We start from the raw sequence: 27,778 nt of genomic DNA, 5'->3' as shown, positions 1-27,778 counted from the left end.
AAATGTGGGAGGAAGTGGAGATTTTTTGTTACTGTCCAATGTTGGTGTAATATTTTTGTCCATTGTGTGTATGTGTATAACATTTGTATATTTGTAGGATTGTTTTCCTTCTGAGTTTTCTTTTGAATTGTGGGAGTAAGAATTATTGTGGGGCTAATATATGGACCCCCCCCCCCACACACACACACACGCAGTTGCACGCCCCTGCTTCTAGTCCTGCATTTGTATCTGTCAAGCAGACATTAACAGCAAGCAGTTCGAAGTGAGCTGTAGCTCATCAGTCCATTTTGTTCGCCGAAGATGAAGTGTTGGAATGTACAAGTCAGTAAAACAAGCAAGCGCTGGATAAACGCAGCTACTCCTTGAGTAGATGACTCAAGTTGACAACCGCCTCCCAGTGCAGCAACGCTAAGGTGCTTGGCTGTCTTGTAGGCCGCGTGAGGAATAGAACCCCCTCCGTTCACTCGTAAATCTCTTCGGACCGTCGGCACGGCGGGCGCCTGGAATAGACATCGAGTCAGCCAGTTTCTCACAGCTTCCTTGCGCCTGGCCTCGCTCAGCCCCGACATGAAATGGGAATTGGCCTCTTGAATGGAAAAGGCGGTGGGAAAGTGTTGCTGTATTTTTCTCTGATTGCAATCACAACAAAGAAATGACCTTCGTGACCCCAGCATTATTAATGGGATACAATTACTCAGCTGGAATGCACATTAATTACATACCACAAAAAAGTTTATTCATTTTTTTGCATTATTTTTGTTATTTTTTGGCATAGAATTTTTGGGCCATTTTTTGCAAAGCTTTTGTTCATTTATGGAGGGAATATTGTACACTGAGTTTTTGTCCTCATAGTGGGAAATTAGGTCAAATGTGATTTTTGGTGGTTTCTGTTCAATTTTATTTGACTTGGTCTATTTGTGTCGATTTCTTGTCCAATTTTGCCAGTGCTGGTATTTAGTGCACTTTGCATTATTGTTCGTAAGAAGTCCTTTTATGAACAATGTATTTGTTAGAAATTGTCAATTTTGTGGGCATTTATTTTTGGATTGTTGTGGTAATTTTGAGTGGCTACTCTCATATTTTGATTTTGTGAGAGAACAAGTTCAGCTCCCTGCTGTTGTGTGTTGGCGCAGGTCTGTGGAAAAAAAAAAAAAAAAAAGGCTGCAATTTGATACAGTTACAGGGTCCAAGTATTTGACTCAAACCGCTGAGGACCCCGATTAATGTTTTTGTCTGATTCTAATCGACTTGACGGAGTTGGGTAAAAATCATGAAGTCATAAATTGTTGTTCTCCGTCAGCAGCTTCCAATCATCTGGGAACACTTTACAGATACAATCAGTGCTTTTATTTTTATTCTTTTTCCACACAAGTAGCATACCTGTACATGGGCATCGGCGGTGTCCCCACTCCCGCCCCTCCTGGCGCTCCGATCGCGGGGAGCCTGACGCAGTGAGCTCAGCCTACCTCCAGGCTGCAGTCCGGGGACACCGAAGCCGGACTCCCACTTCCACCGAGAGGCGAGAACGCTGCAAAATGCGGGGGATGAGGAGGGGGACGGAGGCCGCGGAAGGATTTACCTCGACCGGAACCAAATTGAGAAGCACGACGAGCCTTGGAGTTGGGACGCTTGTCACAGTTGTGGCGTGCGTCGCGCTTGCGCTCCCCTACGCAGTGGGGGCGCAAACGGGTACGTTCTGCGCACTTCTTCTAGCAGCCGCATGGCCGTTTAGGAGATATACTTCCAATTTCGCGTGACTAAAAAAGTGATTGAAAGCCATTAACTTGAACTTAATCCATAAAATAAGCGTGTTGAGGTTTTGGTTGTGCCGCCAGCAGATGTGACAAAATACTTTGACACTTACCGTAATTTTCGGACTATAAGTCGCGTTTTTTTTTTTCATAGTTTGGGTGGGGGGGCGACTTATACTCAGGAGTGACTTATAGTCCAAAAATTACGGTAAATTGATGTAGGATACTTGTGGAGAAAAAAATAATTGATTACCTGTAAATGGAAGGTAACTTAGCACGTTATAATGTACAAAAGTAAAAATCCAACTAAAAAAAGTGATTTATGTGCGGTCTAGTGAGGACAGGCGCAAGTGCGGTCATGTGACACGCCATGCTCACAGTTCATCTCCATTAGGTCTCTTCCGCCTGTCAGTCACCTGTCTATTTTAAGATTTTTCATGGGGATTGATTATTTTAGTTAAAAGTTCATGATTTTTACCATCAATTGTTCTCACATCTACCTAATGAAGAGTTGTTCCATGTCTTGATCCAGCCACCACTCCTTTTCTAGCGCTCCCACCCGAGTGCACTCCAAAAGGCCACGGGGTCCTACAGAACCCGTACCGCAGCACAAACTTCAGCTCCAGTTGGCTCCAGCAGGACTTTGTCTGTGACCATTCACTGACGCCCGGGTGGTACCAGTTCCAAATGTTCGACAAGCCAGCCAGCATGCCCACCCGGTGTGTGGAGGTATCGAGTCTCATCTGTCTGTTAAGTAGCAGAAATGACTTTTAGAATGGCTGCTTGAAACCAAAACGGCAGGCTTGATTTTTTTTCTTTCTGCTTGTGTCAGGTGAACCACTGCGGGACCCAAGCGCCAGTCTGGCTGTCTCTGGGAGAAGGCGAGTCGCTGCCGGGTCCTCTGGAGCTTCGGCATTTGACCGCCTGCGCTGCCTGGCAGTTGTTCCCGAGCAGCAGCAAGGAATGCTGCCTGTTCCGCATCCCGGTGTCCGTGCGCAACTGTGGAGGATTCTACGTTTATTTGCTGCAGCCCACTCAAGGATGCATGGGGTACTGTGCACAAGGTACAGTGCATCTGTAAATATGGCTGCATACATAAAGGAGCTTCAAAAACGAAATGGACAAAACCAGTAGTAGGTCGAGAGGGTGCAATTTTTACAGAAACATTTTCATAGTTTTTGGTGCACTTTTCCCCCCAAAGCTCATATTATTACTCGGAAAGAAAATCCAAAGTCAGAAAGAAATGTTGATGAAAAAAGTCACAATATTAGATTTTTATAAGAAAAGAATAATTTAAGAAGAAAAGGAAAAAATATATATATTAGATAACATTTTATTATGAAAGGAAAAAAGTTTAGGATATTACATCCAATACTAAATATTTTAATTTTCAAAGTATTATGAGAAATTGATTGCTGATTTAATTTAAGAAGAAAAACAAAAGAAATCTAAAAAATATATATATTTTATATCACATTTTATTATGAAGGGAAAAAAGTTTAGAATATTACATACAATATAAAATGTTTTAATTAAGTATTATGGGAAATTGATCAAAAGTATTATGAGATTATTATGATAATTTTAGGAGAATCAAGTTCTGTAGTTACAGCAAAAATGTGCCAATGGCCTTGTTGCAGTAATTCAGAATTTCCTCGCAGAAATGGCCACCACGTCACCTTTGACCTGCGAGCACGGTGAGGTCAACATAGACGGAACATGTACAAGTGAGGACCTTCCTGATTGTTAGTTAAAACAATACATTTGGATACTTTGCTCATTCTTACCTCTTTATTGATATCAGTCGAGCAGCCTGCCGCTCCATCCGAGCCCATAATCACTTCCGAGTGGATAGAGGGCATCGTGCATCTCAAGTGCAGCTTCTCCCACAGCTCCAACAAGTCCAGCAGCTCACTCGGCCACGTGGTGGCCTGGTCCCGAACCTCATCTCAGGGCAAGCGGGAGGAGCTCAAGCGGGAGACCACCATCCAGACATGGGCTCTCATCGAGCTGGACGGCTTCAACCTCCGTCTGGAGGACAAGGTCAGGCCTCACTCAACCAATCAATGAGAAGGAAAGAAGTGAGTCATTTTTTTAAATATCTTCTCTCAGATTTACTGCTCCGTCTACAGCTTCTCTTTGGACTTTCCAGACGTCCACAGTGCTTCAGTGGAAAGTCCAGAGTTCTTTGCTGGGACTCAGGTCATTTTATATATATATTTTTTGTAGTTGCTTTATTTTATTTTATTTTATTTTATTTTATTTTATTTTATTTTATTTTATTTTATTTTATTTTATTTTATTTTATTTTATTTTATTTTATTTTATTTTATTTTATTTTATTTTATTTTATTTTATTTTATTTTATTTTATTTTATTTTATTTTATTTTATTTTATTTTATTTTATAAGGTTTCGGTACGTCCGTGCGAGTGCGTGAACGGTGGCTGGTGCGTGAGCGACGTCAACACCACAGCCGGCAGCGGCAACTACACGTGCGCCTGCCCGGGCGGGTTCAAAGGTCACCGCTGCGAGGTCAACGTGGACGACTGCAAACCCAACCCTTGCAGGCTAGGACGCTGCGTGGACGGACCCGACTCCTTTTCGTGCATCTGCCCGGCCGGAATGACAGGTGATCATGTCGAGTCAATTTACAGCAAACGTGGATTTGGATTTTATTTTTGGGATGTGCGCTCAGGTGTAACGTGTCGAGAGGATGTGAACGAGTGCGTTTCTCAGCCATGCTACCCCGGGGTGGACTGTACCAACACGCTGGGCTCCTTCTCCTGTGGACTCTGCCCAAGTGGATACGTTGGCGACGGCGTTGTGTGCACTCGTTAGTCCTCTTGGATTCTATGCTAGCATTTGTTTTGAATTTTGATTTGGTTGAAAAAATAATCAATAATAATCATTCAAAGCGACCGGGACCCCCGTGAGAGGGGCGCCCCCGCCCTCGCCCTGCTCCCGCAGGCCTTGCCACCCCGGTGTCCAGTGCTTCCAGAGCACCCATGTGGCGGCAGGCTATGTCTGTGGACCCTGCCCGCCTGGTCTCCATGGCAACGGGACCACTTGCATGCCATCGGGTGAGGATGCAGTTTTTTTAGTTGAATTTAATTATAGCTCGACATCATTCATTTGCATTCTCTCAGTTGTGTTTTGTGCTTTCTTTACAAGTCATTTTTTCTAACTTGCAGTGTTTTGCAGGTCAGGCGAGCGTCGCGGATGAACAACTTCCAAGCGGCAGACTGAATCCAGGCAGGGAGATGATGCGCGCCACCTTTTCCTCACCCAGACGGCAGCTTGACAGATTCAGCAGACCTGAAGCCGCTGTCGCCAACCCACGAGAAGCCTCTTCTTCTTTGTCTTCGGAGAGAAGCCCCGGACGCTGCCCGCTTGGATACGCGGGTGATGGAATCACGTGCAAAGGTGACAACAACCATAGAGAGACAGTAAAAAAAACTTTTTTTTAGTATTATTTTTCTGTGGCTCTTATACATAAAATTAAAAACTTAAATAATGATTTGATTAAAAAAGCATTACATGTTAAAGTTGTCTGACATTGAGAGAATTAAAAGTTAAATACAACTGAACTCCGCAGTGATTCTCGACTGTACCACAAGAGGGAGCCAATTTACACCATTATGCTGTCCAGCTGTGTGCAGGTTTCAGTGCGGAAAGAACATGGAGTGCACGCAGCCCAACACGTGCACCTGCAAGGACGGATACACCGGATACAACTGTCACATGGGTACGTAAGTAAGTGTGAGAGAGAAAGAAACACACACTATTGTTTCAGCTTAATTTTTTTTTTCCCCAATTCTTTGCTTTCAAGCCGTTTGCCGGCCCGACTGCAAGAACCAAGGCAAATGTGTGCGTCCTAACGTGTGCGAATGTCCCCTGGGTTACGGTGGGCCCACGTGCGAGGAAGGTAACATCACAACATGTGTGAGGAGCTTTTATCATCTATTCTTACATCTTTTTTTTTGGCAATCAAATAGCAAACTGCGAGCCGCCGTGTCAACACGGAGGCACGTGTCTTGCCAGGAACCTTTGCACGTGCTCCTATGGCTACGTGGGCCCAAGATGTCAAATCAGTGAGAGATTTTGTCAATTAATTTTCTGTCCTGAATTTGAGAGGAAAATTACAATTTTATTCTTATAGACAGTTTTTTATTCCAGCAGTGTTCTGAAAACATTTAATATTCCCCCCCCCCCTCAAAGTTACAAGTTAACGCTCCCAATTGAATGGATTTTTTTTTTTTTTTAAATATTTCAACTTTGTATCCAGGTAGAATTAGGCCATGTGTGTGTCAGTGGTGTGTAACAGGCATTGTGAAAACGGCGGCGAATGCGTTTCTCCTGACGTGTGCAAATGCAAACCAGGCTGGAATGGACCCACGTGCAACACAGGTATGACGCAACACATACTGTAGCGCTAATTACATTCATCATAATAATAGTGAGTTATTTGTGTGTGCGTAGCTGAGTGCAGTCCGGTGTGTCTGAATGGAGGAACGTGCATCAAACCAAACGTGTGCGCTTGCCCCGGCGGATTCTACGGCTCACAGTGTCAAATTGGTGACGAACAAAATCAGTCCTTTCAAAGTTTCGACTTTTAAATAGTTCAAGTGACATAAGTCTGTGTGTGTGTGTGTTAGCTGTGTGCAGCCCGCCTTGCAAGAACGGAGGTCAGTGCATGCGGAACAACGTGTGTTCATGTCCCGAAGGTTACACGGGGAAACGATGTCAAAGGAGTGAGTCTCTCTCTCACACACGCATACACTTATTACATCCAAACGTTATTATGTTTGTGTGTTACAGGTGTGTGCGAGCCCACATGTATGAACAGCGGCAAATGTGTCGGGGCCAACACGTGTTCGTGTACATCAGGCTGGAGGGGAAACAGATGTAACATACGTACGTAAGATGAGATGGAATAAATAGCATGCACTATTGATAATAATACAAATGTTGTGTGTTTTAGCCGTGTGTCTGCAGAAGTGTAAAAACGGAGGCGAGTGCGTGGGGCCCAACACGTGCCACTGTACCGCCAGCTGGGAGGGCCTGCAGTGTCAAACACGTGAGTCACATCATATCAATCAAATATTTATAAATATAAATAATATCGTTTGGCTGCGCAAATAGCCGTGTGCCGACAGCGCTGCCTGAACGGGGGGCGCTGCGTGCTGCCTGACTACTGCTACTGTCGGAGGGGCTACAAGGGTCTCACATGCGCCGTTCAGGTCGGTGCTAGATGGTAGAAAAGTAGATGGTGGGCTACATCCGTCTTATCGCGATGTACCTTTGTGTGTTTCGCAGGTGTCGCAAGCCTGAAGTGAAGGAAAAAGACAGGGAGTGTGTGGATATCAGTGTGTACGTGTAGATTGACAAATGTCGCCGCCTTGTGGGGACTTGTTGTATTGCTTTTGTTTTTTTAGTTCCCCTTACTGTCCTCTCTACCTCATATGAAAGCTTTTTTTTTTTTTTTTTAAGTCAAATTGCATGAGAGGCTCCTCCATGCCCTACCCAAAATTATTTGACAAATATATACATTAATGACGGTAAATATTTGGATTTTATTATTAGTAGTATCATGACTTGTATGCTATTGTTTATACATGCTTTTGTTTATTAGCACACCTGAGAGTAACTGTGATTGTTATTAAATGGAAACATATATGGAAAAGTATATGACTAAAGAAACAGTTTTTCCCTTTAAATGTTTTTATTACTCCATTTAATGACACAAAGTACAATTCATACACAGAAAGACAACGCAAGCCGTATTTGTACAATAAAAAAATGAGAATAAATGAGAAGTAAGTCAAGTGGACTGTCGGGCCCTAGTGGCGCCTCTTCTTTTCCTCACAGCGAGGCCCCAAGAAGGGGAGACGGCAGCGGCATTTGTTCGGTGAAATGCATTTTCCTCCATTCAGGCATCGCAGAGTGCACTCGGCTGCAACGCACATCAATAAAAAAATGAACATTCCCTTTGCTTCTAACAAAGTGTCAAATCAAGCCTCTACGATGATACACAAAAATCCACAATTGGCGTCTCCAGAAGTACTTTCACTGTTGCGAGTGCTGTCGAACTCACCGATGTGGCAGGCGCCCCCCAGCCATCCTTCAGGACAGCTGCAGATTCCAGGGGCCATGCAGACACCCCCATTTCTGCAGCCTTGGGGGCAAATAGCTGACAAAGCGCAGGAACATTATTAGCAGCAGAAATTTATGAACAGTGAACCCCAGTTTGTCACAGGGGATGTTTTAGTCCCTCCCACCACTGTGTCGAGCACCATTTGCCCTGGGAGCCAAATTGGTAATGTAATTGGACCTGGGGCCCATTAAAAAAGCAAAACAAAACCAAAATACAAACCTTCTTGGCATTTGGAGCCTGTCCAGCTGGAGGGACAAATACACTTGGCCACTCCGTTGACAGCGTTGCATTCACCTCCATTCCAGCAGCCGTCATTGCATGTCACTACACACACACAAACAATGTTTGTACACCTTCTTTTTGCATTTGTGTGACATTATCCAATACTAAAATGATACCTTTGTGGCAATATCTGCCTCCAAAGCCGGAGGGACATCTGCACTTTCCAGGACGAAGACACACACCTCCATTCTTACATTTGGGATAGCAGTTGGCTGCATGCACACAATTGAAAAATCACTTTTTTTAAAATATAAAATATATTCATTAATAACGTTGTGTCTAAGAGACGTTTAAAACGCGCACGTTTGATGGAAGAATTTTGTTTGATTTTGTCAGTGGTAGAAAAAAAATCTCATTGTATTTTATGTGTTTGTTAAAGTTAAATTACAGCGTTGTTGTGTATTTGGAATACAACTTTATTTAAAAAAGCAATCGTGGGACAAACTGAATTGACATGCAGGCGACAATAATGGTTTAATCCGCTTAATTAAAACGAGTTTTGTATCTACAATAATTTATGGAATTCTACTTTATTCAAACAATCATGATTAAAATAAGATAGGTGTCTATTTGTCTCGGAAGCATTTTCTCACCATACTGGCAGTTGTCCCCATCGTAACCGCGGCCGCACAGGCATGTGTGATTGCGGATGCACACTCCGGCGTGCTGGCACGGCGGCTCGCACGTCGCCTTCGGGTCAAAAACGAAGCCCAGTGCTACCCCCCGAGGAGCGTCCGAACGCGCCCAGCAAAGACTGCCACACAGACCGCAAAGCCACACCGCCAGAAGCAGAGCCGCCGTGGCCCGTCCCGGTGTCCCGAAAAAGCCCATGACTGACTCAAAGGGAGCAAGGGAAGTCCGCTAATGGAGGAAAAGCACCGGAGGAGCTTCCCGCCGCCCGGCAGCCTGCCCGGAGACAAGCGGGAGGTAAGTGTGGGGGGAAGCGGGCGTGGCCGCCTGACGGGAGGGTCCATGATGGTGGAGGTAAGAAACAACTTTTTTTTAACCTCAAACTTTTAACGTTAAGGAAAAGAACTTATACCATGACCGAGGTTGTTAACTTATTTCATATCACTGACCGGCGTCCGCCATTAATTAGCCTGTTTGTTAGCTAGTTAGTAGCTACGTTTTCGCTCTTAGCTTCATTAGCCTTTTTTTGTCCTCCATCTCAGTAAATTATTGTAATATTTCAAACTCAATGGCCAGTTGTAGATTCAAAATGTCACACATGAAACCTGTACGTTATGAAAAGTGATGTTAAATTCATTAAAATTAACTTAATGGAATAAATTAACATTGCGAGGTTCATCTTCAGTTTGACGTTAGCATTAGCATTAATTGTCACGTGACAAGTGGTAGCTATTTTTCTGGAATTTTCAATATTAAACTTTACGTCGTCTTTTACTCGTCTCATTCAAACAATGTTCTCAAAGATTTTTAAATTTGTTGCTGTATCTTGAATAATGTAGATCAACTTAAGTCAAATAACTGAAAAAAGAACACTTGTCAAAAGGGTCCCTTAGTATAGGTTAGGTCCTAACTGTTATTTTGCCAACTTTTATTCAACATTCCAGACATCAGTAAACGTTTTTCAGTCTGACTCGATTTTGTGAAGAATGTCACAAGTCGGAAAACAGTTCATGCAGACAAGCACATGTGGAAAAGTCATTAGCAAATGCACACAGAGAGGAAACGATGATCTTATATGATCCGCTGTTGGAGGTCACCTGGAGTGTCAACAACACAGTCAATGAGGGAATGTTCGGTCAATTTATGCATTTTGTTGTGTTATTGTTTCTGTGTAAATGTACAATTTGATGAACATTTGGATAAAATGAACACAGGTAAGTCTGAATTTAGAAAATTGTTGTTTATTGTTTCTGTGTAAATCAATTTGAATAACATTGGGATAAAATGAACGCAGATAAGTCTGAATTTAGAGAATTGTTGTGTTATTGTTTCTGTGTCAATGTACAATTTGAATAACAGTGGGATAAAATCAACACAGGTAAGTCTGAATTTAGAGTTGTGTGCCTTCAACACACTGCAATTAAACATCTTGGGCCGCTCTGAGTTCTACTGGAAGAGATGCAAGATATTTACCAGCAAGAAGAAACAGTGAAGGAGCAGAGTTCACATAAGTTGCTGTAAGTATGTATTGTGTACTTCATATTTATTTTTTGCTGCCCCACGTGTGTTCAATTCGTAGTGATTTGAAGGTTTAGAATTACCACAGCTATGCTAATTTCAGTTTAGCCAGTTTACTGTAGTGTTTCACATGTTAGCATAGCACCAAGCTAGCAAATTTTGCTCGGTGAAATAATGTGTTTTTCCTTTGAGATTTTAGGGTTTACATTTCAAGTGTTTGATTGTATTTTGTCATAAAGTTCTACAATAAACCGACACTGGTAACTTTCAGAAATGCTTTAAAAAGTCAGTTTTTAATATATTTAAATTTGTTAACACTTTTTAGCAGTAATATATAGATTTTTTAATGTAGTCTATATAGCAAATTTTACTTATTGTGAGTGGGCTTAGAATATTCGCTGTATTTGCAGTTGCTTTTTAAATGTTTGACCTATATACAATTTTGTGTGTTATGTTTTTTTCATGCATACGTGTGTTTCCATGTTACAGCAAGCTGTCCGATGAACAGGAAGCGAGACGGCCGTGGTTTTGACGAGCAGAACAGATGGAAACATACTGCGATGCTCTGGAGACAGCTGGCGCGGTTTCTAGGTCGAGGAGGTTGTCGGAATAACTTGGAGGCGCACCGGGAGTTTGAATTAATGTAATAAATAAAAGTACATGATTGAATTTATGTGTGTGACGCATTTATATTCACCTTACTGTGCATCGATTAGTTGACTTTGACTTTTGTGTTATCCACTATTAAATAAGCAAACTTTTTTTTTTAATCGCAAATGTCTTCTTTTCCTAATATTTTTGAAGAACTAGTTTTCACAGTAGTCACTCAATTATTTCTAGGTCTACAGCGCCCCCTGTATGCCACAGACAGTACAACACAATGAAAGGACAAAACATTTTATTTTAGGCGTTCCTTTACAAAGTAACCTCAAATGTTATCCATCTTATATAGATTTTTTTAAATAGCAAATGAAAGAATCCAATTAAGTTTATTTAACAACATGGTATCACAAGTTGCACAGAGAGAACGGAGGTCACCACAGATTCAGAAAAATAGACCAAAATGCATCCAGTTCATAATCAAGCTCCATTTTCATGTCTCATAACATACCCCGTTGCCACTTGCAAAAATAGCAGATATTCATGACATCTTTTACTGCAATCACATTTGTGTTAAAATCACACTCCAAAGAAATGCTCAAATAATAGTGAAGAAACAACAGCAGGGACTAAACACGTCAAAATACAGCCAAAAGTCCAGTTAAGAGAAACACAAAACAATATGAAGTGTCAACTAAACCAAAAGTACCTTTCTCCCTTGACTGACTTATTAATACTTTTTAGTACCTCTAGAGGATGAAAAGTGCTGGGGAAGTTAGTGGTCCAGAACAGCCGGCAAAAACATGCCAAACGATAGTCGGAGTGTGAACTATGCAAGCTTTCTAAAACACACTTTTATTGTTAAAAGAACTTTTTCCAAACTAGCCTTTTACTTTAACACACTGTTAATGCAAAAAGCAGCTGTTACGGCTGTTCAATTCAGGAAGAAAGCACCAACTAACTAGCACTTCACCTAGTAAGACAAAGACTTTTGATAGTTGGGCTGGTGTTCTTAGAATGCTTCCACGCGACCATGCAAGGTCGTGGTGTTCCCTCCACAGTCCACATACTGGTACATCTCCTGCGACACCTGCTCGGCGTGGCCAAAGTATGACGTTGTCACCGTTACCCTGGTTTAGTAAAAATAAAAAAACTTAGTAAGTCGCCTGTAAAGTAAATTCAGAGATTTGTTTAATAGCTGATGCACATCTGAAGATAATGGGTGAAAAATTAAATAGTTGTTGAAGTCCTACTTACTGCATCATGACCACCATGTTGTGGACTCTGATGGACGGCAGCGTACAGTAGTCACTGCGGACGACGAGATAAACATCAGCACGTTGTGACAAAAGTCCATAGAGCATAAAATGCACTCGGAGGAACATCAACTTACAACATGTAATTTAATTCGTCTGCAATCACAGTGGGAACGGTGTAGTCAATCTGGAGAACACAAACACAGAGAATTCTCAACTTGTGGTTCAAAGGTGAGGAGCAGATTAGAAAAGTTAACAGTGTTGTTTTTAAGTTTCCCTTTCTACTGAAGTGGTTTGGGCTAAGTCCAAAGTTTGCAGAAGCCCATCTGTGATCCATATTGAGCAGGTGTCATATGACGCAACAAACAGCAGGAAGGCTGTGCTGGACTGTCATTGTTGCTTTTGTCCGCTAGAGGGCGAGGGTTGATGCTTATTCTTGACTTGGCTGTAATACTTTTGTTGCACACTGGTACACACCTGCCGCTGGTCCAGAGGTACGATGACAGTGCTGTTCTTGTTGAACTTGGCTTTGCCGATCACCGTCTTGGCAAACTCCACTTGGGCGGTGATGTTGGTGACCGATATGGCGTAATAGTTGTTATTCGTGATGTTCAGCGTATTCTAGATGGTAGAGGACAACGGAGATGAGAAATTGTGGCTGTCGAAACTCCAAATTGGCTGATCACAATGTTTGATGGTTGCTGGGAAACAGTTGATAATTGTACAAGAAGCAAATATTGACACAGCTGGACGATGGTACCGTAATGTTGAGATAGATGATCTGTCTCTCGTGATCGTAGGCCACGTAAGCCGACTTGACGCCCACGTATTCGACGTTGATGGTGCGAGGGAATAGGAAGAAGACGGCGAGGCTGGACAGCAGTAGGCAAACGCACACCGAGATGGTCACGTAAAGCTTCCTGCGGCAAACAAAAAAAACAAAATGAGACAGAGCTAACAATGCGTTTTTCCGCGCGTCCGTACGAAAACAACTCACGTTCTGCTCGGCCTCAGCCTTTGGTCACTGTAAGGAATCAGAGCCACCAGCTGATTTTCCTGACCTGGTCAATCATTAGAAAAACAATGAAAGCAGTTATTGTACAGCAAACGTCCGCACACCATTGTAGTGCCACCATTTTGTGACGTCATAATTTCAGGTATTTGATTATTTACTGCAACCCAAGTCGTCTAGAAACAACGCATTGTACTTTTGAGTTTGTTTGGTAGATTGTTTTTTTTTTTGGTGTGTGTTTTTTACCTCGTGGGATGCGACCGGTGCCCTGACACGTGGGACAGGTCACGCTGTCCCGTCCAGTGAACTCCACATATGGAAACTGTGAAACTTCTCCATTCTTTCCATCCTCCGGCACCGACGTCTCATCGTACTCGTCCGTATTTGCTGTCAATGCGTCCTGACTGACGTCTTTGTGCCAAGACAGCAGTGACTGGGACTTCCCCATCGCTGACACCGTCACTATTTAGCGCAAAAAAAAATAAAAATACACATGCATGTCGCCACAGATAGGTTAATTGCTGAACTATGGCCAACAAAATGGAGGCTAGTGATTAGTTTGAGTCTTCTCAAAAGTTGTGCGAACCATTTTTCCCAAGTGAATTAAAACCAGTATGACTCTGGTTCCACCATACGCTTGCTTAAAATGGTAAGAAAAAGAAAGATTGGATGTTTAGCTTTAACTCAATACAAAACCAGACGCATAAGATAGGATCAAAGAGCAATGTTTTTCTTTTCCATAATATTAATTTGAATTTTTATCATAATTTCAATATTCTATCAGATCAATCCGTTTTAATATATACAAAAAACGTTGTTGTTGTTTTTCAACAGAAAACGCCTCTAAATTATTGATGATTCAGAAGACCAACACGAATGTTAATCTTACACGATTATTCATTTCACAAGGTTAATTTTTATCTCATTTTCGGGTGGTTTTGTAGGTGGGCGCAGGACTTTGTATGTTTAGCAACATGATGCTTTGGACCCAGTCCGCCATACTGTTTCTTCCATATACTGTAGACGCGAGTGGGAGACACAAAGTACCGGAAGCTTCATTTCCACGCCCCAATTTCTATGCAGGCTTCAGTATCAGTGACAAATGTTAGATGTTCACACAATAACCGTAATTTTTTTTACGATCTGGTTACATCGGCCAAATGAATTTCACGAGACAAACGCAGCAGGCTCAGTGGACGGACGGACGGACGGACGGACGGCAGGCAATGCGTCACCGCAACAGTTTTTTGACAGATACTTTTGGTCGTCGCTTTCGTTTTTGATGAAGAAGACAATTCCTGTCAAATCCGGTACGGACCGGCCGGCTCACCTGTGTCGTCGCTCTTTATTTTGCGGAATCTGCGGTCATGCGATCTCGCCGCCGGGTTTGTTGTGCTTCTAATCGGCAAGGGAGAACGAAGCGCTCCGGAACGCCCCCATCACGTCTCCGTATTGGTTAGAAGATGTCAACGCTCGTGACGTAGCATTTTAGCACAATAAATTACGTTAAAAATCGACGGGTAAAAATGCGATGAAACCTTAACAATATATAAATAAGAGACTTTGAATAAGTTAATTAGAATATGCTTGAGGCACCCCGCCACCCCCCGTCCATTTCCCCAACTGGATGACAAATACCAACATATAGCACCATGTAAATATTACAAAAGTATTATTACATCTTTATATATATTAAATATTCTATGATTTATCAATGCGTGCAGAAATGTCAGTGTAAATGTGAATACGTGTACTGCACGGTTGTTTACATCCATTGGGCCAGACGGTGGCAGTGTGCAACCATGCTTAACTGGCTCATTGTTTTGTGCAAACAATGTGTTTAACCTCTCGTACCCCGTACTAATTGAAATATTCAATTACAAAGCCATAAATACATCTCTTGAGGCAGGACAGATTATTTCAACTATTGTGAATTTCTGTTCGCAGGCCATTTGGCATCTGCATGGACCATATGCTAAAAATAAAAAATGCATTTTGGCCATCACAGTGACCTACTTGGCGACATCATGGAGGTTGTTTTAATACTCGGGCTAAATGACAAGAATGGGCATTAAGCAGAGGCCGTAAATATCTTCCGGCTCGGACAGATTTACCATTTTTTCAGCAAATATGCTTTTAGTGACGCAACACTGGCGCAGTTGCAACGTTTTAGCCGAATTCTCTCAAGTTTCACTTTGATAGTTAGAAACATATTCATTTATGAATGGAGGAGCGGAACAGGCACGCTCAGAGCAAATCTGCAGCGGCCGATATGCAAATGTCTTTGACTAAATGGTTCAGAAATCACCAGCAGCTATTTTAGAATATCAGCACTTAATTAAATAGATTTTATGAAAGGAATTGCCTCTCAGCCTCTATCTATAAGTTCTTTGAAATGATGGCTAAAAAGAACCGCTTAATGGATAAAATTAAATTAAAAATCTTCATTGGACTGCTACATTAAAGGAAAGTTTTGCATGTCACTTTAAGATCACTGAAAACTACGACTATATCACAGCTACTTTTTTTACTTCTTTGAGCTTCAGTAGTTAAAGAAATGAATGCCCATGTATAAATAATTTTTGATCGGTCCTCTTCCAAATGAATGTTTCAAGTCTTCATAATGGTTCGATCTTTCCACAGAGAATAGCCTGACAATGGAAAATCAGAATGCTTATTGCAATTGTCTGAAAGCATTATGTCAAAGAAAGATGTGAAGAAACAACAAACACTTGCCAATTAGTACAGTTGTATTTTCACCAATAGATGGTGGAGTTGAGCTATGCTATTTTTGGTTTTGCGCTTCCCATCTCGCCCATGTATTTGAACAAATTAAAATCATAGACGTTATTGGGTTAAAAAAATAAAATCAATGTACAACAAGGACCATTTAGCTATAATGGAAAAGAATTTCATGTAGCCAATATGTACTTATTTCGTCTTAACATTCTGATTGATTGATTCCAAATATATAAATGGCCCATTGCGAATTGCAAATAATAGTGTCACCCTCTGTATCAGACCAACACAGCAAGACCCAAAATGTTCACTGGCTATTTATTTCTGCTTAATATGTGGAACAAATGCAAATAAATTAAAATGAATAATTTTTGGGGGTGGGGGGGGACGTCATACGGTGTCAACCTGTGCAGCCATGTTGAACTTGTGTGTTAAAACCCAGCAGGACGTCCACTCACGGGCCACCAAACTGCGCTTGGACACTTCAGGGAGCAAATAGAGCGCAACAGGGGTGTGTGAATGCAATCATTCCAAGTACATCCGTCATGTTAGGTTGTCTCTCGTATGACCTACAGCGTGCGTCCCCCCCCCCCCTCGTATCCCCTTGACCAGATGGGCTCGCATCTGCCTAGCTCCGAATCTGGCAGCCGTGGATCTTCTCAGGTCCGAAACATGGCTTAAAACTGGGCACTTATTACAGACTACACCCTGAAGTGGGTGCCAGAGAATGGCAGGGCGGGTAATTGGAAGATTCCACTTGCCTTTGACACAAAGAAATAAGAATCGCCTTGCCTCAATGACTTACACTTGCACTGTCAGAGAGACCAAAGGATTGTCGAGATGAAGGCGTGTCACATCTTCAACTTGAGGCTGACAAGTCCTGGTCGTCGCCCGTCGACGGTCTACACGACAAATCGAACGTGACAGGCGGATGCGGCGACTCTGGCGGCTCTTGATCACCTTCTCATTTACCAAATTGATCAGGCAGCGCGAGAGGAAGTCGACTAGATTTTCGTCATGTCAAAGGAACCTTGAGGGAAGGAAGGTTCGGTCATGGCACGAAGACCTTCATCCTTCGATTATGATGTTTAAGAGGCCCACTCGGAATTGCACCGATTTCTGCAAATACTATTGACCTTCCTTTTTTTCCATATGAAATAACAAAGCAAATGTTCCATGAAATCTTATGTATGATATTGACAAAGGAAAAAAAAAATTCACCATGGTTACAGTTAGCTGGAGCTAGTTTCATAAATCTAAGACGTAATTTATCTTTTTGTTTTTTATAAATATATTTCAATTTTATTCTAGTTCGCAAACAAGTGTTTTTTTCAATTTTAGTTGGTTAATATGAATGAACTGTGACAACCTTAAACAAAAAAAACAACACGAGTAGTTTGTCAAGGAGCTCATGGAGTAATTTTAGCATCACCTTATGGGTGAATGCGAGGGTGGCGGAGTGCTTTGGGTTTGTTTGTCCCGGCTAAGAACCAGAACAACAGCGCATTAATGGACTTTACGTAAAAACACACGCGCGCATGCCCAAACCCAATAACTGCAGGCAGAAACGCGAATAAAAAGTGTCTCTCTCAGTAAAACACACGCACACAAACACACACTCGCATGCACGTTCTTGCCTGTCAGATCATATTAGCATCAGGTCAGCATGCTTTTTTCTCAGCGTGTTGCTATGGCAGCACGGAGAGAGAGAGAAAAATGTCAGTCAGTGATGACTGAATTGCTGCCTGCCACCGCCGCGCCCAATTTACGCTTCATTGGGCCTCGCATGCGATAAAATGAGTTTAACTTAAACACACGGATCAATGACGTTTTGCGTGCATTATTCATCTTCTTTGTAGCTAACCGACATCAAAATCCAGGTTACAATAGTCATCCAAGTCTTGTTTCCAAAAGCCAAAATTAGAGTCAGGTTTAATACGGCTACATAAAATAATTCATTCTGTTTGGCCCTGAAATAAAAAAATAAAAAAAAGTTTTTAACTTGAACTGACTCACATGCAATTCCCCGAGGAGCCCCCACGGGCTTATTTGCATCTACTTTTATTAGACTGAGATCAAAACAGTGACTACGCAGGTCAAAACGTGCCAATAAAATTGACATCATGTTGCCAAGTTTTACATTTGATACGCAACACTGGAGGCATTTGTGGAGATGATTCACACTTATGCTGACACCTCACCAAAAATACTCAGAAGACGACAACTACTGTTGGCCATATCGCTGCACGCGTGTTGTTGACTGCTGGCACAGAAGCAACTCTAGTGTGGAGCCCACTGAGAATTCTGGCAGGATGTGTAAAAATTTGCCATGTGGGTCAGTTTATTTTTTTACAAAAAAAAAATATTTGTCTTCCTGTATTTACAGAGGCTTGACCGAGTGCCCGCTAAAAGCAGAACGTCTACTGTACGTGACCTCGTTCTGCTCACCTCTCTCTTTCGCTCACTCGCTCTTTCTCTCAAAAAAACACAAATTTATGTCATCGATTTAAAATATTGGCACACCGTCCTACGATTTAATCTGAAGGACATTAAAATACACATACGCTACATCGCTTCCCTTATAGCACAGATTAGAACGAGTTCACTATTTCGTTGTCCCGTTAGCATGCCGGTATTCCTACTCGTGTTCAGAAATGTCCTATATTTTCAGAAACATTTTAATACATAAATCGGTATCCAATCGTTCCCATAACGTTGCGTTGACGGAGCCAAGCCCATCACTGTCCAGTTTTCCCTCCCATCTGGCACCAAATCCCCTTTTTGCGTAACAACCACAACACAATCATATATCGTTTTAATGGAAATGTAATCAAACGAATCACATTAATCCCATGTAGATTGGCGTGTTTCATACATGTTGTTCGCTCTCCGTTAATGTTAGGATTTAGCATGCTTTACGCTAAAGTACATCTGTTTTGTGGTCTTATATAAATACCTAAAGGGGATGGTTAGATGAAATGATGCATTATCTACACTATGGCGGGATAGTCCAGCTGCTTATCAGGACTAGTGGGCAGGCAGCCGGATGTGCTTGTCGCGCAAAGACAGCCATGCTAAATGTGAATTATAAAAAAAAAAAAATAATTACCAAGTATCGTGGTGCCTTGAGATCATTTTCTGTAACTCAAATCACTCAGAACTCAAAAACGACAATTAACGACATCATCGGCAGCGAGGAGACGATTCAATTTCCATCATGGACTTAAAGCATCCGAAGTCATGTGACCCCGTCCACACATTCCATCGTGTCCTAGTTTCTTCAACCTGCCGACAGAGACACACAGACAGAGATGTGATCTTGGCTAAAATCAGTGTGAAGTTTATTTTATTCATTTATCCAGCCCGATTTAAAGCAATCCGCCCCAAATTCAGACGTGCTCGTCCCACTAGGCTCGGATATGCGCTCACGCACTCCAAGTATTGCACGACAGATTTGACATAATCCCACCGACAGATGGGTTAGAGCTCGTATCCGCCGTCTTAGAACACCAGCACAGCACGCTCGTGCTACAACACTGCAGACAAAGTTTGATTTAAAATTGGGCTTCTATTTTTTTTTTTATTTGTATGCATGTAATCCCGCTAAGAGATGTGGGTAAAAACAGAACTTCCTCGCGGGATTTTCACGGATTTACGCATCAGATGTGGGGGGGGGGATCAGTTCCAAACTAGCAACATTTGGATGTGTTTTGACTCGGCACTCGGGTCAGCACTTAGCAAAGCCGCATGTAGCCGAAAAAAGTAAAAACATTGTGTTCCGCCACGACGCCATAATATAAGAATTGAAACCTCCGCGGACATCATAGCGCCAATACGTTTAATTGGAGACGAGATTTTAACAGACGGTCATAAATATATACATGCGAGACCGCGTCTCCGCTCTGTCGACCTCCTGTTCACTTGTCGACATATTCACTTCCAGATGGCATCACCTGCAGTGTGAAGCGTTACCCTGGGAACCAAAACAGGTTCATGCCCAACATAAAAAAAAAAAAACAGAACTAATTGTTATTGCACATGTGCAATGGCGGTTTGTCCGAAAACGCACCACAATTTAAAAAAAAGAACAGTTTTTAGATTCTATCATACTGCAATCTGTGTGTGTGTGTGTACATGTCAAGCCTGCTCCCCGCTTCAATCCCACAAATCAGAGAAATGTAAAATTTGATTTGTGGAGCAATTTGTCACACGCAGATAAAGATTATCGTGCCCTTCTGCTTTTGATTTTCCGCCCTGCAAGTTCCAACCCCCCCCGTTTGCGCTGCCTTATCTGCATCCCCCCCCCCTTTTTTCTCTCCTTCCCAGTGCTGACGTCCAGACACCGCGGCATTAGCTGACCCTTTAGCGCCATTGTTAGCCTGTCAGCTCAGGCTGAGCCCACGCAAAGATAAAAAAAAAACACGGTTAGCAATGCGTGTGCACCCGTACAAGCGTGAGGAAAATTGCATTTTCGGCAAAAGTATCGAGGCAGCGGCATAAAGGAAATGTGGACCTTGGACTCGAGTGAGAATTGTAAATCGAAATACCTGACAAAAGTATTGGGTCACCTATAAGAGTTTCAAGTTTCAACCAAAGAATTGGGATGCAGAAAATGAAGGCAAGTGGAGCTTAGACTAAAGTTTTGGGGATCCCTCAGGGAAGTAACAAATAACTAGCAGAGGTGATTAAAAGTATTGGAACGCCTGCAAGGAATACAATGCATTTTAGTCCACTTTGTTCCGGGTGCAATTAGCAGAGCATGATTTAGTGCAGGTATCGACGGTGCAGCCCGAGAGCCATTTATGTGTTATGTTTGCTTTAGGGAGGTCACGTTTTGCCACCTGCCTTTGAATGTTTTGTAATGGGCAGACACGGCGCTAAGTGGGACGCTGTCGGCTTGCTAATGAATCAACGCGTCTACGACAAATCATTTCGTTAATTGGACGGAGTCACAGCTTGTGTGCTGCTTATCGGCGCTGAACTGAAAGAATTAACTTCTTCGCTGGCTCATTCTTTTATCGCCCATGGTTTTTTTTTTTTTTTTGCTTCAGTCTTTTGCTCCCACCCGTCGCCACCATCATCGTCATCAACCTAGCCTTCCCTGCATGGAGCCGCACTCTTGTCTGCCTTTCTGATTCGGGAGCAGCGGTTCTCGGTTCCCCCGCTGCTCTCCTGCTGTACCCCAACCCCCCCAACCCCTGTCAAGTTCCCCTCCAAACAGCATGAGCAGAGGGCGTGAGGGAAGATGAGGTTTTGTCCTTCCTTATGCCCGGAGAGAGAAATACCAGTGTGCCAGGGACACAGGACTCGAAGCAAACCTTGACCCAAGATGGCTGCTTCAATTCAAAATGGAAGTACAAAATTGCCATTTTTAATGGCCGACTTGTGTGCTGAGACTTTTTGGCAAGTCTACTCATGACAAAGAAATAGCCAACAAATTCCTTGTTGCCAAGGGAAACTGGCAACAGGACCTAAACTAGAAGGGGAAGAAAATCTATAGTGTCCTATAAAGGATATTTCCACTTTCCTGCATCTTTGCATACCATGCTGTGGCCCAGACTCAAGTTCTTTGCAATTTAGCATCATGCATTTGCCATCTACATGTTTCTAATTCTGTAGCGTGGTCCAGAAATGTCCATTCAAACCAAAATGGTGGACCTCCTATGTCTTTTCAGACATATCTCCCAAAGACTTCTTTTTCTCAGGCCTTCTCATGAACTGATTCTCATGCAGAGCAAATTTCACGTCGCTAAGTGAAACTGGCTCCTGTGGCCGAATTTAAAATAAAAATCTGCCGTGCGCCTCAGAGCCAATTTTGGTGTACTTGGGGCTTAATAAAAGAGAAGTAAGAGAGGGACGAGACAGGTAATGAGAATGGAGTTGGTGGCGGAGGAGGGGGGGGGGGAGTAAGGCAGCGGAAAGAGCAAATGAACGAGCGAGGTGAGTGAGTGAGCTAGAGCGTGAGGTAGAGCGAGGCGGCACACTGCAGATCCTCGCCCACTGTCGCCTCTCTCCGCCAGCAGAGGAGACGACAGCGCAGGAGGGAGGACGCCATGGGGGAGCCTCTCCGGAGTCTCCGACAGCAGCTCTCCCGCTGACCACCACCACTATCCCCTCCTCCTTTCCATCACTCCTTTTGCATGCCCTTCAACTCCTCCTGCCTCAAAGTGAGCCGCGCTCCACTTCTTCTCGGCTCTTTTTAGGACTACCGTGGGTTTTTTTTTTTTTTCTTCTGCAGTTGTTTTTCCTCAGCTGACCTCCCTCGAGCTGAGTGGATTTACTTTTTTTTGTCCCTCTGTGTCGGGACCATGGGGTGGCGGAGGGACAGCTGGCACCTCCTGGTGTCACTGCTGCTTCTCCTGGGCTGCGTTTTCCGGCGGGATCTCGCCCAGACGGATGAAGGCGGGAAGTCCGTCTACTTCTGGGAAACAGGTAGAGCCGATCCGTGATCTCTCGTCGATGCGCTAGTATGCAACTTCCCCGTGCCCGGTGGGTTGCAAATGTCAAATGGAATCGAGACGGTCGGTCCATCTTTTCCCTTCAAAACAACTTAACAGGAAGATGATCCCGATAACTTGCTGTGATCCGTTGTTACATTGGATTACGCTCCGTCTCAGGCGATGCCATTCAGGCATTGTTCCAGAACGGGAACAGAGGGGGTGGAAAAGGTGGTTTGGCGTTTTGGATGGATTTGACACAAGGTCATGTGGTGTTGAGCGTTACGGACCATGTCATTGGCTAACGTGGCTACAAATGGATCGTCATCAGCATGGCTACACAGGGAATGTCGTTATTATTAAGCAAGTGGGCGAAATGATTCGCTTTGCTTGAACAGGCTGGTGTTTCTGTAAGTTTTCTTCTCATCTTCCCAAAAGTGATGTTACACCATACGATTTGGTAGTTTGCATCCCCAACCATGTGACCATTCGACATTGGCTCCTAAAACTTTGCCCCCTCGAGGCCCGATTCCGTCGCCTGTCGTGCCTTGTGGTGCTTGGCCGCCTCTCCTTTTGAAGCAGCTCACCGCCTCTTCTTGCTTCTATAAAGAGGATGTAGCCTGCTAAGGAGATTAAAGCAGCGGAGATTTAACAAACCGGGAAAGGGAGCGGACTTGAGGAAAGGGGGGCGTCATGCAGTCAGCGGAGAGGGAGCAACTTAACCTACATCCGCCCCATCGTAGGTCGGCCACGTTCACGCCCCCGGCTCTCTCCCGCATCTCAATGGGTGGAAATAGTTCCGGGACGACTTTGAAATGAACAAGGGGCGTTTTAGTCGGCCTCAGTGGAAACATATCGCAATGATTGCGAGTCTGTGAATCCCTGCTGTGATTTGTTTAATAATGATCTCAATGATACTTTGATTCAGGAGATTTGCATTGCTTCAATTCAGTGCACTCAATAATGGATCAGTGAACCCAATGCAAGTGGACTTGTTGGTTCTTTATGATTTTGTGTCATCCTCTTAGCTAACGAACAATCAAACTAAAAACGTTATGCCGTCGCTTGTGAGAAATATCACTTTGATGGAATTGAATGCGCTGACTTGGTGGACTGTAACTCGCAGTACATACATGTAACAGCTTCTTCCCGGTACCGTCCAACGGATTTACAGAAAGCCTTTTTCCGGCTCCCACGCCACACCACCTTTCTGCTGCTTCTCAATGGGTGGAATCGCTCCGGGCGGGCTCCGTGCTTTGAAATGTAATCCAGCCGCCGGGAGTTGAGTTGGCCTCAGTGTAACGTATCGCATTGATTGTGAGCCTGGAGTCCGTCCCCCACCCCGCCGTGTATTACATTCACACAATTTAGGGCTTTGAATGAATCCCTGACGAGTTTTACCTCTATTCTTTAAATCTAAATTCGATTTTGTTTGTTCTTTTGTTTTCCTTCCAGCCTTACCGATCATGTGCAGAGCGAGATGGTGTTTGTGTACATTCATGTGAATATTCTCGTGGCAAGCGATGCGCTGGTGTTTTGCATAATGATGAGTCTGGGAGCTCAAGTAAAGCGGGCCTGCCTCGGAAACTGTGGGGAATAGGCCCCGCCTTTCCTCGCCGTGCCTCACCTCCCCGCCTCGTTTTCTCTTTGCTTGCGCGGAAATATCTCTTTTCGCGAGGTGAGGCGGCTCAGAGCAGTTTTGTGCTTTGAGCTTTCGATCGCGAGACAAAATCTCTGAAGGTAGTGCCGAAGATAACAGATCAAAATGAGCGAGAGTGAGAGATCCTAGGTTAACACAGCCTGTGATGAAGGCGGCAATAAAAGGATGACACACTTTGCTGGCCCCTTTGAGACTCTACCCCCCCTCCCTCCCCACAACACTGGCGTGCATTTCTTACCTCCGCCAAGCCCAAATGTGAAAGTGAGGAGTTTGGTTCTGATGGCAGGTTGTCATTTCGATGGAACAGAATATTTGGAGTGAATTCCATGGCTCCTACTTGGGAGTTTGTCCAGATGACCCATCCTTATCCTACACAGATAGATTATTTTTCCTACAGCAGCTTATGTAGGCTAAATATAAACAACTATTAATGATGGTGGCAACAGTGCACTGCTCTAGCCGTTTGAAAACAACCTTGAATTTCAGCTACTGTATCCCACCATGCTTACATTGCAGTTATTGCACTGTAAGGTGTCAGGGGAACTTCTCGCGACATCCGGAATCAAACACGGGGCCGCACCTGCTTATTCATGCTGGAAAGTCATCGTTTCGCCCGCGGAGGCGCATCCACGCTCCCGATGACATCGATTCCCTCCCCGGTGCCTCGTGTGCACTTCATTACTCTTGCCGTCGGCATGAGCTGTCAAGACCTTCCATGCTTGCAATTACAGGAGCAGCGAGGTTGTCTCGGAGCCTGCCTCAGAAATTGCCTTTGCGGTTTTGACAACATTTGAGCGTTGTTGCCATACATGTCACTCATTTATGCATTTAATTTTTCCCAACTTAAATAATCGTCGCAACAAATACAAGTTGTGGGGTAGGATTTCATTGATTGTATTCTTCACGCAAAATAAGGTGTTGGTGTGCCCAACGTGACACGAACCGTGACCTCAAAACCAAGATACGTACCCGACCGTGATAGTTCGCCGCCTCAAATCACTAGCTTCCGTGTGTCACCATCGTTCGCGTGAGGGACTCCAGACCTTTGCTAAACTCGCCTCTCTAACGACCTGTCACATCCCGAAGAACGTTTGGGTGGCACGGCGAGCGACACGGCGGTTCCCCGACAGGCCCGTTGTTAGCCCGCCCGCCCGCCTTCACCCGGCACGGCGGCAATTAAAGATGTCGTCTATGCTCGGCGGGGTCGTTAGCTGCTGCCTCTGGAATCACCAGTAGAAGAGTGACGCCTGAGAAATTGAGAGAGCGAGGCAGGTGTGACCTGTTCACAAGTTCAGCAGGTGCAGCCGACGTGGGCAATACAAATATTTTGCCGTTCATTGTTAGCACCTTCAGTGTGTCACAGATTTGTTCCTTTCAAAGTAGAACCGGGCTGTGCTACCATGTACGAGATGTCAAAAGAAATGAATATATGGCAAACGTTTTAAACTGATATCGTCAACTCGACTAACCTCATCAGTGACCTCGCTCGCTCTTGAAATAGCGTCTCATCTCTGAGCAACCATCCCGCTGAAATACAGCCGTTAGAAAATAAACATACAGTAGCTCGGTCTTTTACATGAAACACCCGAGCAGGAATCCATTTCCCACCCTGAGGAGACAAAAACAGGAGTGCAGCTTCATCCCCCTCCGCTGGGAATACCAGATTGAGTTCGACTCTCCGTGACCCTCGTTAGCATAGCACCTGAGGTCCAAGACAAATGAGTTACTTAGCAACAAATTTAGGCCACGCATGAGAATTAAGACACGCGTTCCTTGGGATTCTGTGGTTTGGTGAAGGCCTTGGGCTTCTATTCAAATTGTTTTTAAGCCCGTGCTTTTATTTCCATTCATTAGGAGGAGTGGATCCTGAGGCTAATGGATTGTCGTGACTTGCTACTAAAGGTCCTGCGGGACAGTCACTACGAGACTTGAGTCACTCGAGTCGAGTGTCAATTAGCGAGCCATGGGAAGGGGAATGAATGATACACTACCTGAGACAAATGACTGTCTTAAAATACAAAGTTTCTGGTATCTGTACTTAACGTTAGAGCGTGACACGGGAGAGATTTTCACTATTAATCACTCCATTTTTCTGTTCTTGGCTTTGACGTGCAAGTGTTTCTCCGTGTAGTCTAATCGTTGCCTGGAAATGGAGAACCTTCGCCAGGCATAGCTGCCAAGTCTTGCTCAGAGAAACTCAGTGTGGAGGCTGTATTTGGAAAGCGAGCCAGACATTTTGGGGGGGAAATGGGCAACTCGGAATACATTGTGTTATATCACACTTGATAGAACGACAGAGACTAAATTAGACTAAGTTGTATTATAATAATAATAATATCCAAATATCCAAAATGTGTGTTGTTGGTTTCTTTTTTAAATTGGGCGGTTCTGTCTCGTATACACAAACCACTGCTCACCCCACGCAATGTAATTCGGGACAAGGCTGATATTTCGACATAAATCCGCCCAGCATGGCTCAGTGACACAGCGACCTATCGAAAAAAAAAATATGTTATTGCTGCTGCCGCAATAAGGCAGAGGCAGTGGTGAGAATCCTCTTATCTCACTCTAAATAAAGTTTTTTGGATGAAGTGTAATCTCTAAGCCCGGCGTGCTTGCCGTATCAGTAATAGCCAGGTTTAGTGTAAGCTGCGCCATTTAGAACAAAACTCTCTTTGGCATTGCGCTCGGCTCGGGATGGATGGCAGCGTTTAGCAAATGCGCAGAGGCGTCTCTTATGCCACCAAACAGATCAATCTGGCTCAGACGTGGAAATATTTTTTTAAATGGAGCGCGCTGTCGTGGCCATCGCTCTGTCGGAAAGCCATTAGGGCGGCGGCGAGGTGGAACGGCAGAAGTAGACGGGAGCTAATTTTCCCACTTTGATACTGCTTCATTTCCGCTCGACTGCCGCCGCCGTTGTTGTGAATGCTGGTCACGAATACGAAGGCAGCGACGAGCCTCTATTCCTGCTGGTGAAGGCAGAGAAGGGGATCAAGTCACAGACGTGAAAGTCTGGAGTCTTACTCAGGTCTTAAGCAAGTCCCAAATCACTTTATCCTGGGAAAATGTATGCGCTTGTCCCCAAGAATTTCGTGTCCTCTAACTTCTAAAAAAAAGTCAATCCTGCCGAGTGGTGCAAAGTGATTATTAAAATTCATCTGCACTTGGAATTTCGTACCTTATTTGCATGCCCAAAGGCTCTTTGCCGGGTTTTCCCAGAGTCTCGAGGTAACGCTGCAGGCTGAATTCGGGAAACATCTGCTCCTACAATTTCCTTCTGTAACCTCTACCTGGGTTTTCTGGGTTGTGGTCTGACAAAGGTCTCATCTCCAAGGTATTTCTCAGCTCGTCGGCCAGCTAAAAGACAAACAAATCCAGCGGCCATATTTGTGAGCATGTCATTCAAATTTGCGCTTAATTCCCAAGAGACAGCCTCCATGACATTTACCTGGAGAGGTCCTTTTGCTGCGTCTGATTAACTTTTTTTCTCTCCAATAAAATTTGTCAAGGCTCAGGCATAAATACTGTATCCCAGCACCCGGCAATGTTCTCCTTAATCTTTCATCTCCCTCTTTCCAGTCCGTCAGTTGTTTTGTTTGCCTCGTCATGTGACAGTTTGCTGTGAAATCTGCAGTCGGGGGCGTAATTTTGTTTGATTACGCTTGGAAGTATATGAAAACATGACATTAGTGGATTGGTTGTGATGTAACAGGCATCGCTTGGGTGATTGAAAG

The 27,778-nt window shown here is 43.8% G+C and overlaps 4 protein-coding genes across 7 annotated transcripts in view; 2 read left to right on the top strand and 2 right to left on the bottom strand.

Moving 5' to 3' along the window:
* Window positions 1-1,535: 1,535 nt before the first annotated feature.
* On the top strand, window positions 1,536-7,538 carry vwde (von Willebrand factor D and EGF domains). 4 transcript variants are annotated; one of them, XM_061289331.1, is made up of 20 exons: window positions 1,536-1,689; window positions 2,284-2,480; window positions 2,584-2,815; window positions 3,413-3,478; window positions 3,556-3,794; window positions 3,864-3,953; window positions 4,163-4,382; window positions 4,449-4,586; window positions 4,669-4,833; window positions 4,955-5,176; window positions 5,349-5,498; window positions 5,583-5,678; window positions 5,749-5,844; window positions 6,065-6,160; window positions 6,233-6,328; window positions 6,409-6,504; window positions 6,572-6,667; window positions 6,735-6,830; window positions 6,896-6,993; window positions 7,070-7,538. In XM_061289331.1, exons 1-20 carry the CDS (start codon window positions 1,536-1,538, stop codon window positions 7,082-7,084), a joined length of 2,658 nt encoding a protein of 885 aa, XP_061145315.1. In that variant the 3' UTR covers window positions 7,085-7,538. The 4 variants fall into 4 exon arrangements, with proteins under 4 accessions (XP_061145315.1, XP_061145316.1, XP_061145317.1 ...); XM_061289332.1 differs by having other exon boundaries at window positions 2,302-2,480; window positions 7,070-7,537; XM_061289333.1 differs by having other exon boundaries at window positions 5,403-5,498; window positions 7,070-7,535.
* seraf (Schwann cell-specific EGF-like repeat autocrine factor) lies at window positions 7,457-9,128 on the bottom strand. Its single transcript, XM_061289398.1, has 5 exons — window positions 8,783-9,128; window positions 8,306-8,401; window positions 8,127-8,231; window positions 7,848-7,943; window positions 7,457-7,706 (listed from the first exon to the last, which is right to left on the bottom strand). The coding sequence occupies exons 1-5, from the start codon at window positions 9,018-9,020 to the stop codon at window positions 7,594-7,596; spliced, it is 648 nt and encodes a 215-aa protein (XP_061145382.1). The 5' UTR covers window positions 9,021-9,128; the 3' UTR covers window positions 7,457-7,593.
* A 2,090-nt stretch (window positions 9,129-11,218) lies between these two features.
* On the bottom strand, window positions 11,219-14,668 carry tmem106ba (transmembrane protein 106Ba). The gene is made up of 8 exons (XM_061289392.1): window positions 14,536-14,668; window positions 13,452-13,667; window positions 13,191-13,254; window positions 12,954-13,113; window positions 12,671-12,814; window positions 12,331-12,380; window positions 12,195-12,248; window positions 11,219-12,067 (listed from the first exon to the last, which is right to left on the bottom strand). Exons 2-8 carry the CDS (start codon window positions 13,651-13,653, stop codon window positions 11,950-11,952), a joined length of 792 nt encoding a protein of 263 aa, XP_061145376.1. The 5' UTR covers window positions 13,654-13,667; window positions 14,536-14,668; the 3' UTR covers window positions 11,219-11,949.
* A 7,240-nt stretch (window positions 14,669-21,908) lies between these two features.
* thsd7ab (thrombospondin, type I, domain containing 7Ab) overlaps window positions 21,909-27,778 on the top strand; it is a 45,659-nt gene continuing 39,789 nt past the window's right edge. Inside the window, exon 1 of the mRNA XM_061289404.1 lies at window positions 21,909-22,376. Within this exon, the coding sequence (XP_061145388.1) occupies window positions 22,253-22,376 (124 nt within the window). The 5' untranslated portion in view covers window positions 21,909-22,252. The remainder of the gene's footprint in view (window positions 22,377-27,778) is intronic.

The sequence above is a fragment of the Syngnathus typhle genome, linkage group LG10 (assembly GCF_033458585.1).
Source record: "Syngnathus typhle isolate RoL2023-S1 ecotype Sweden linkage group LG10, RoL_Styp_1.0, whole genome shotgun sequence".
In the NCBI taxonomy this organism is placed as follows: domain Eukaryota; kingdom Metazoa; phylum Chordata; class Actinopteri; order Syngnathiformes; family Syngnathidae; genus Syngnathus; species Syngnathus typhle.
Note: the sequence above shows the minus strand (reverse complement) of the source record. Positions and strands in the feature narration are given on the sequence as shown.

Excerpts from the sequence above, each read along its gene's own strand:
- vwde (XM_061289331.1), top strand. The coding sequence starts at position 1,536 with ATGCGGGGGATGAGGAGGGGGACGGAGGCCGCGGAAGGATTTACCTCG. Across the intron at positions 2,816-3,412 it reads CATGGGGTACTGTGCACAAG|AAATGGCCACCACGTCACCT; the intron begins GTACAGTGCATC and ends ATTTCCTCGCAG. Across the intron at positions 3,479-3,555 it reads CATAGACGGAACATGTACAA|TCGAGCAGCCTGCCGCTCCA; the intron begins GTGAGGACCTTC and ends TATTGATATCAG.
- seraf (XM_061289398.1), bottom strand. The coding sequence starts at position 9,020 with ATGGGCTTTTTCGGGACACCGGGACGGGCCACGGCGGCTCTGCTTCTG. Across the intron at positions 8,402-8,782 it reads TGGGGACAACTGCCAGTATG|CCAACTGCTATCCCAAATGT; the intron begins GTGAGAAAATGC and ends GTGTGCATGCAG. Across the intron at positions 7,707-7,847 it reads GGGGGGCGCCTGCCACATCG|CCGAGTGCACTCTGCGATGC; the intron begins GTGAGTTCGACA and ends TGTGCGTTGCAG.
- tmem106ba (XM_061289392.1), bottom strand. The coding sequence starts at position 13,653 with ATGGGGAAGTCCCAGTCACTGCTGTCTTGGCACAAAGACGTCAGTCAG. Across the intron at positions 12,249-12,330 it reads GACGAATTAAATTACATGTT|TGACTACTGTACGCTGCCGT; the intron begins GTAAGTTGATGT and ends CGTCGTCCGCAG. Across the intron at positions 12,068-12,194 it reads AACATGGTGGTCATGATGCA|GGTAACGGTGACAACGTCAT; the intron begins GTAAGTAGGACT and ends TTACTAAACCAG.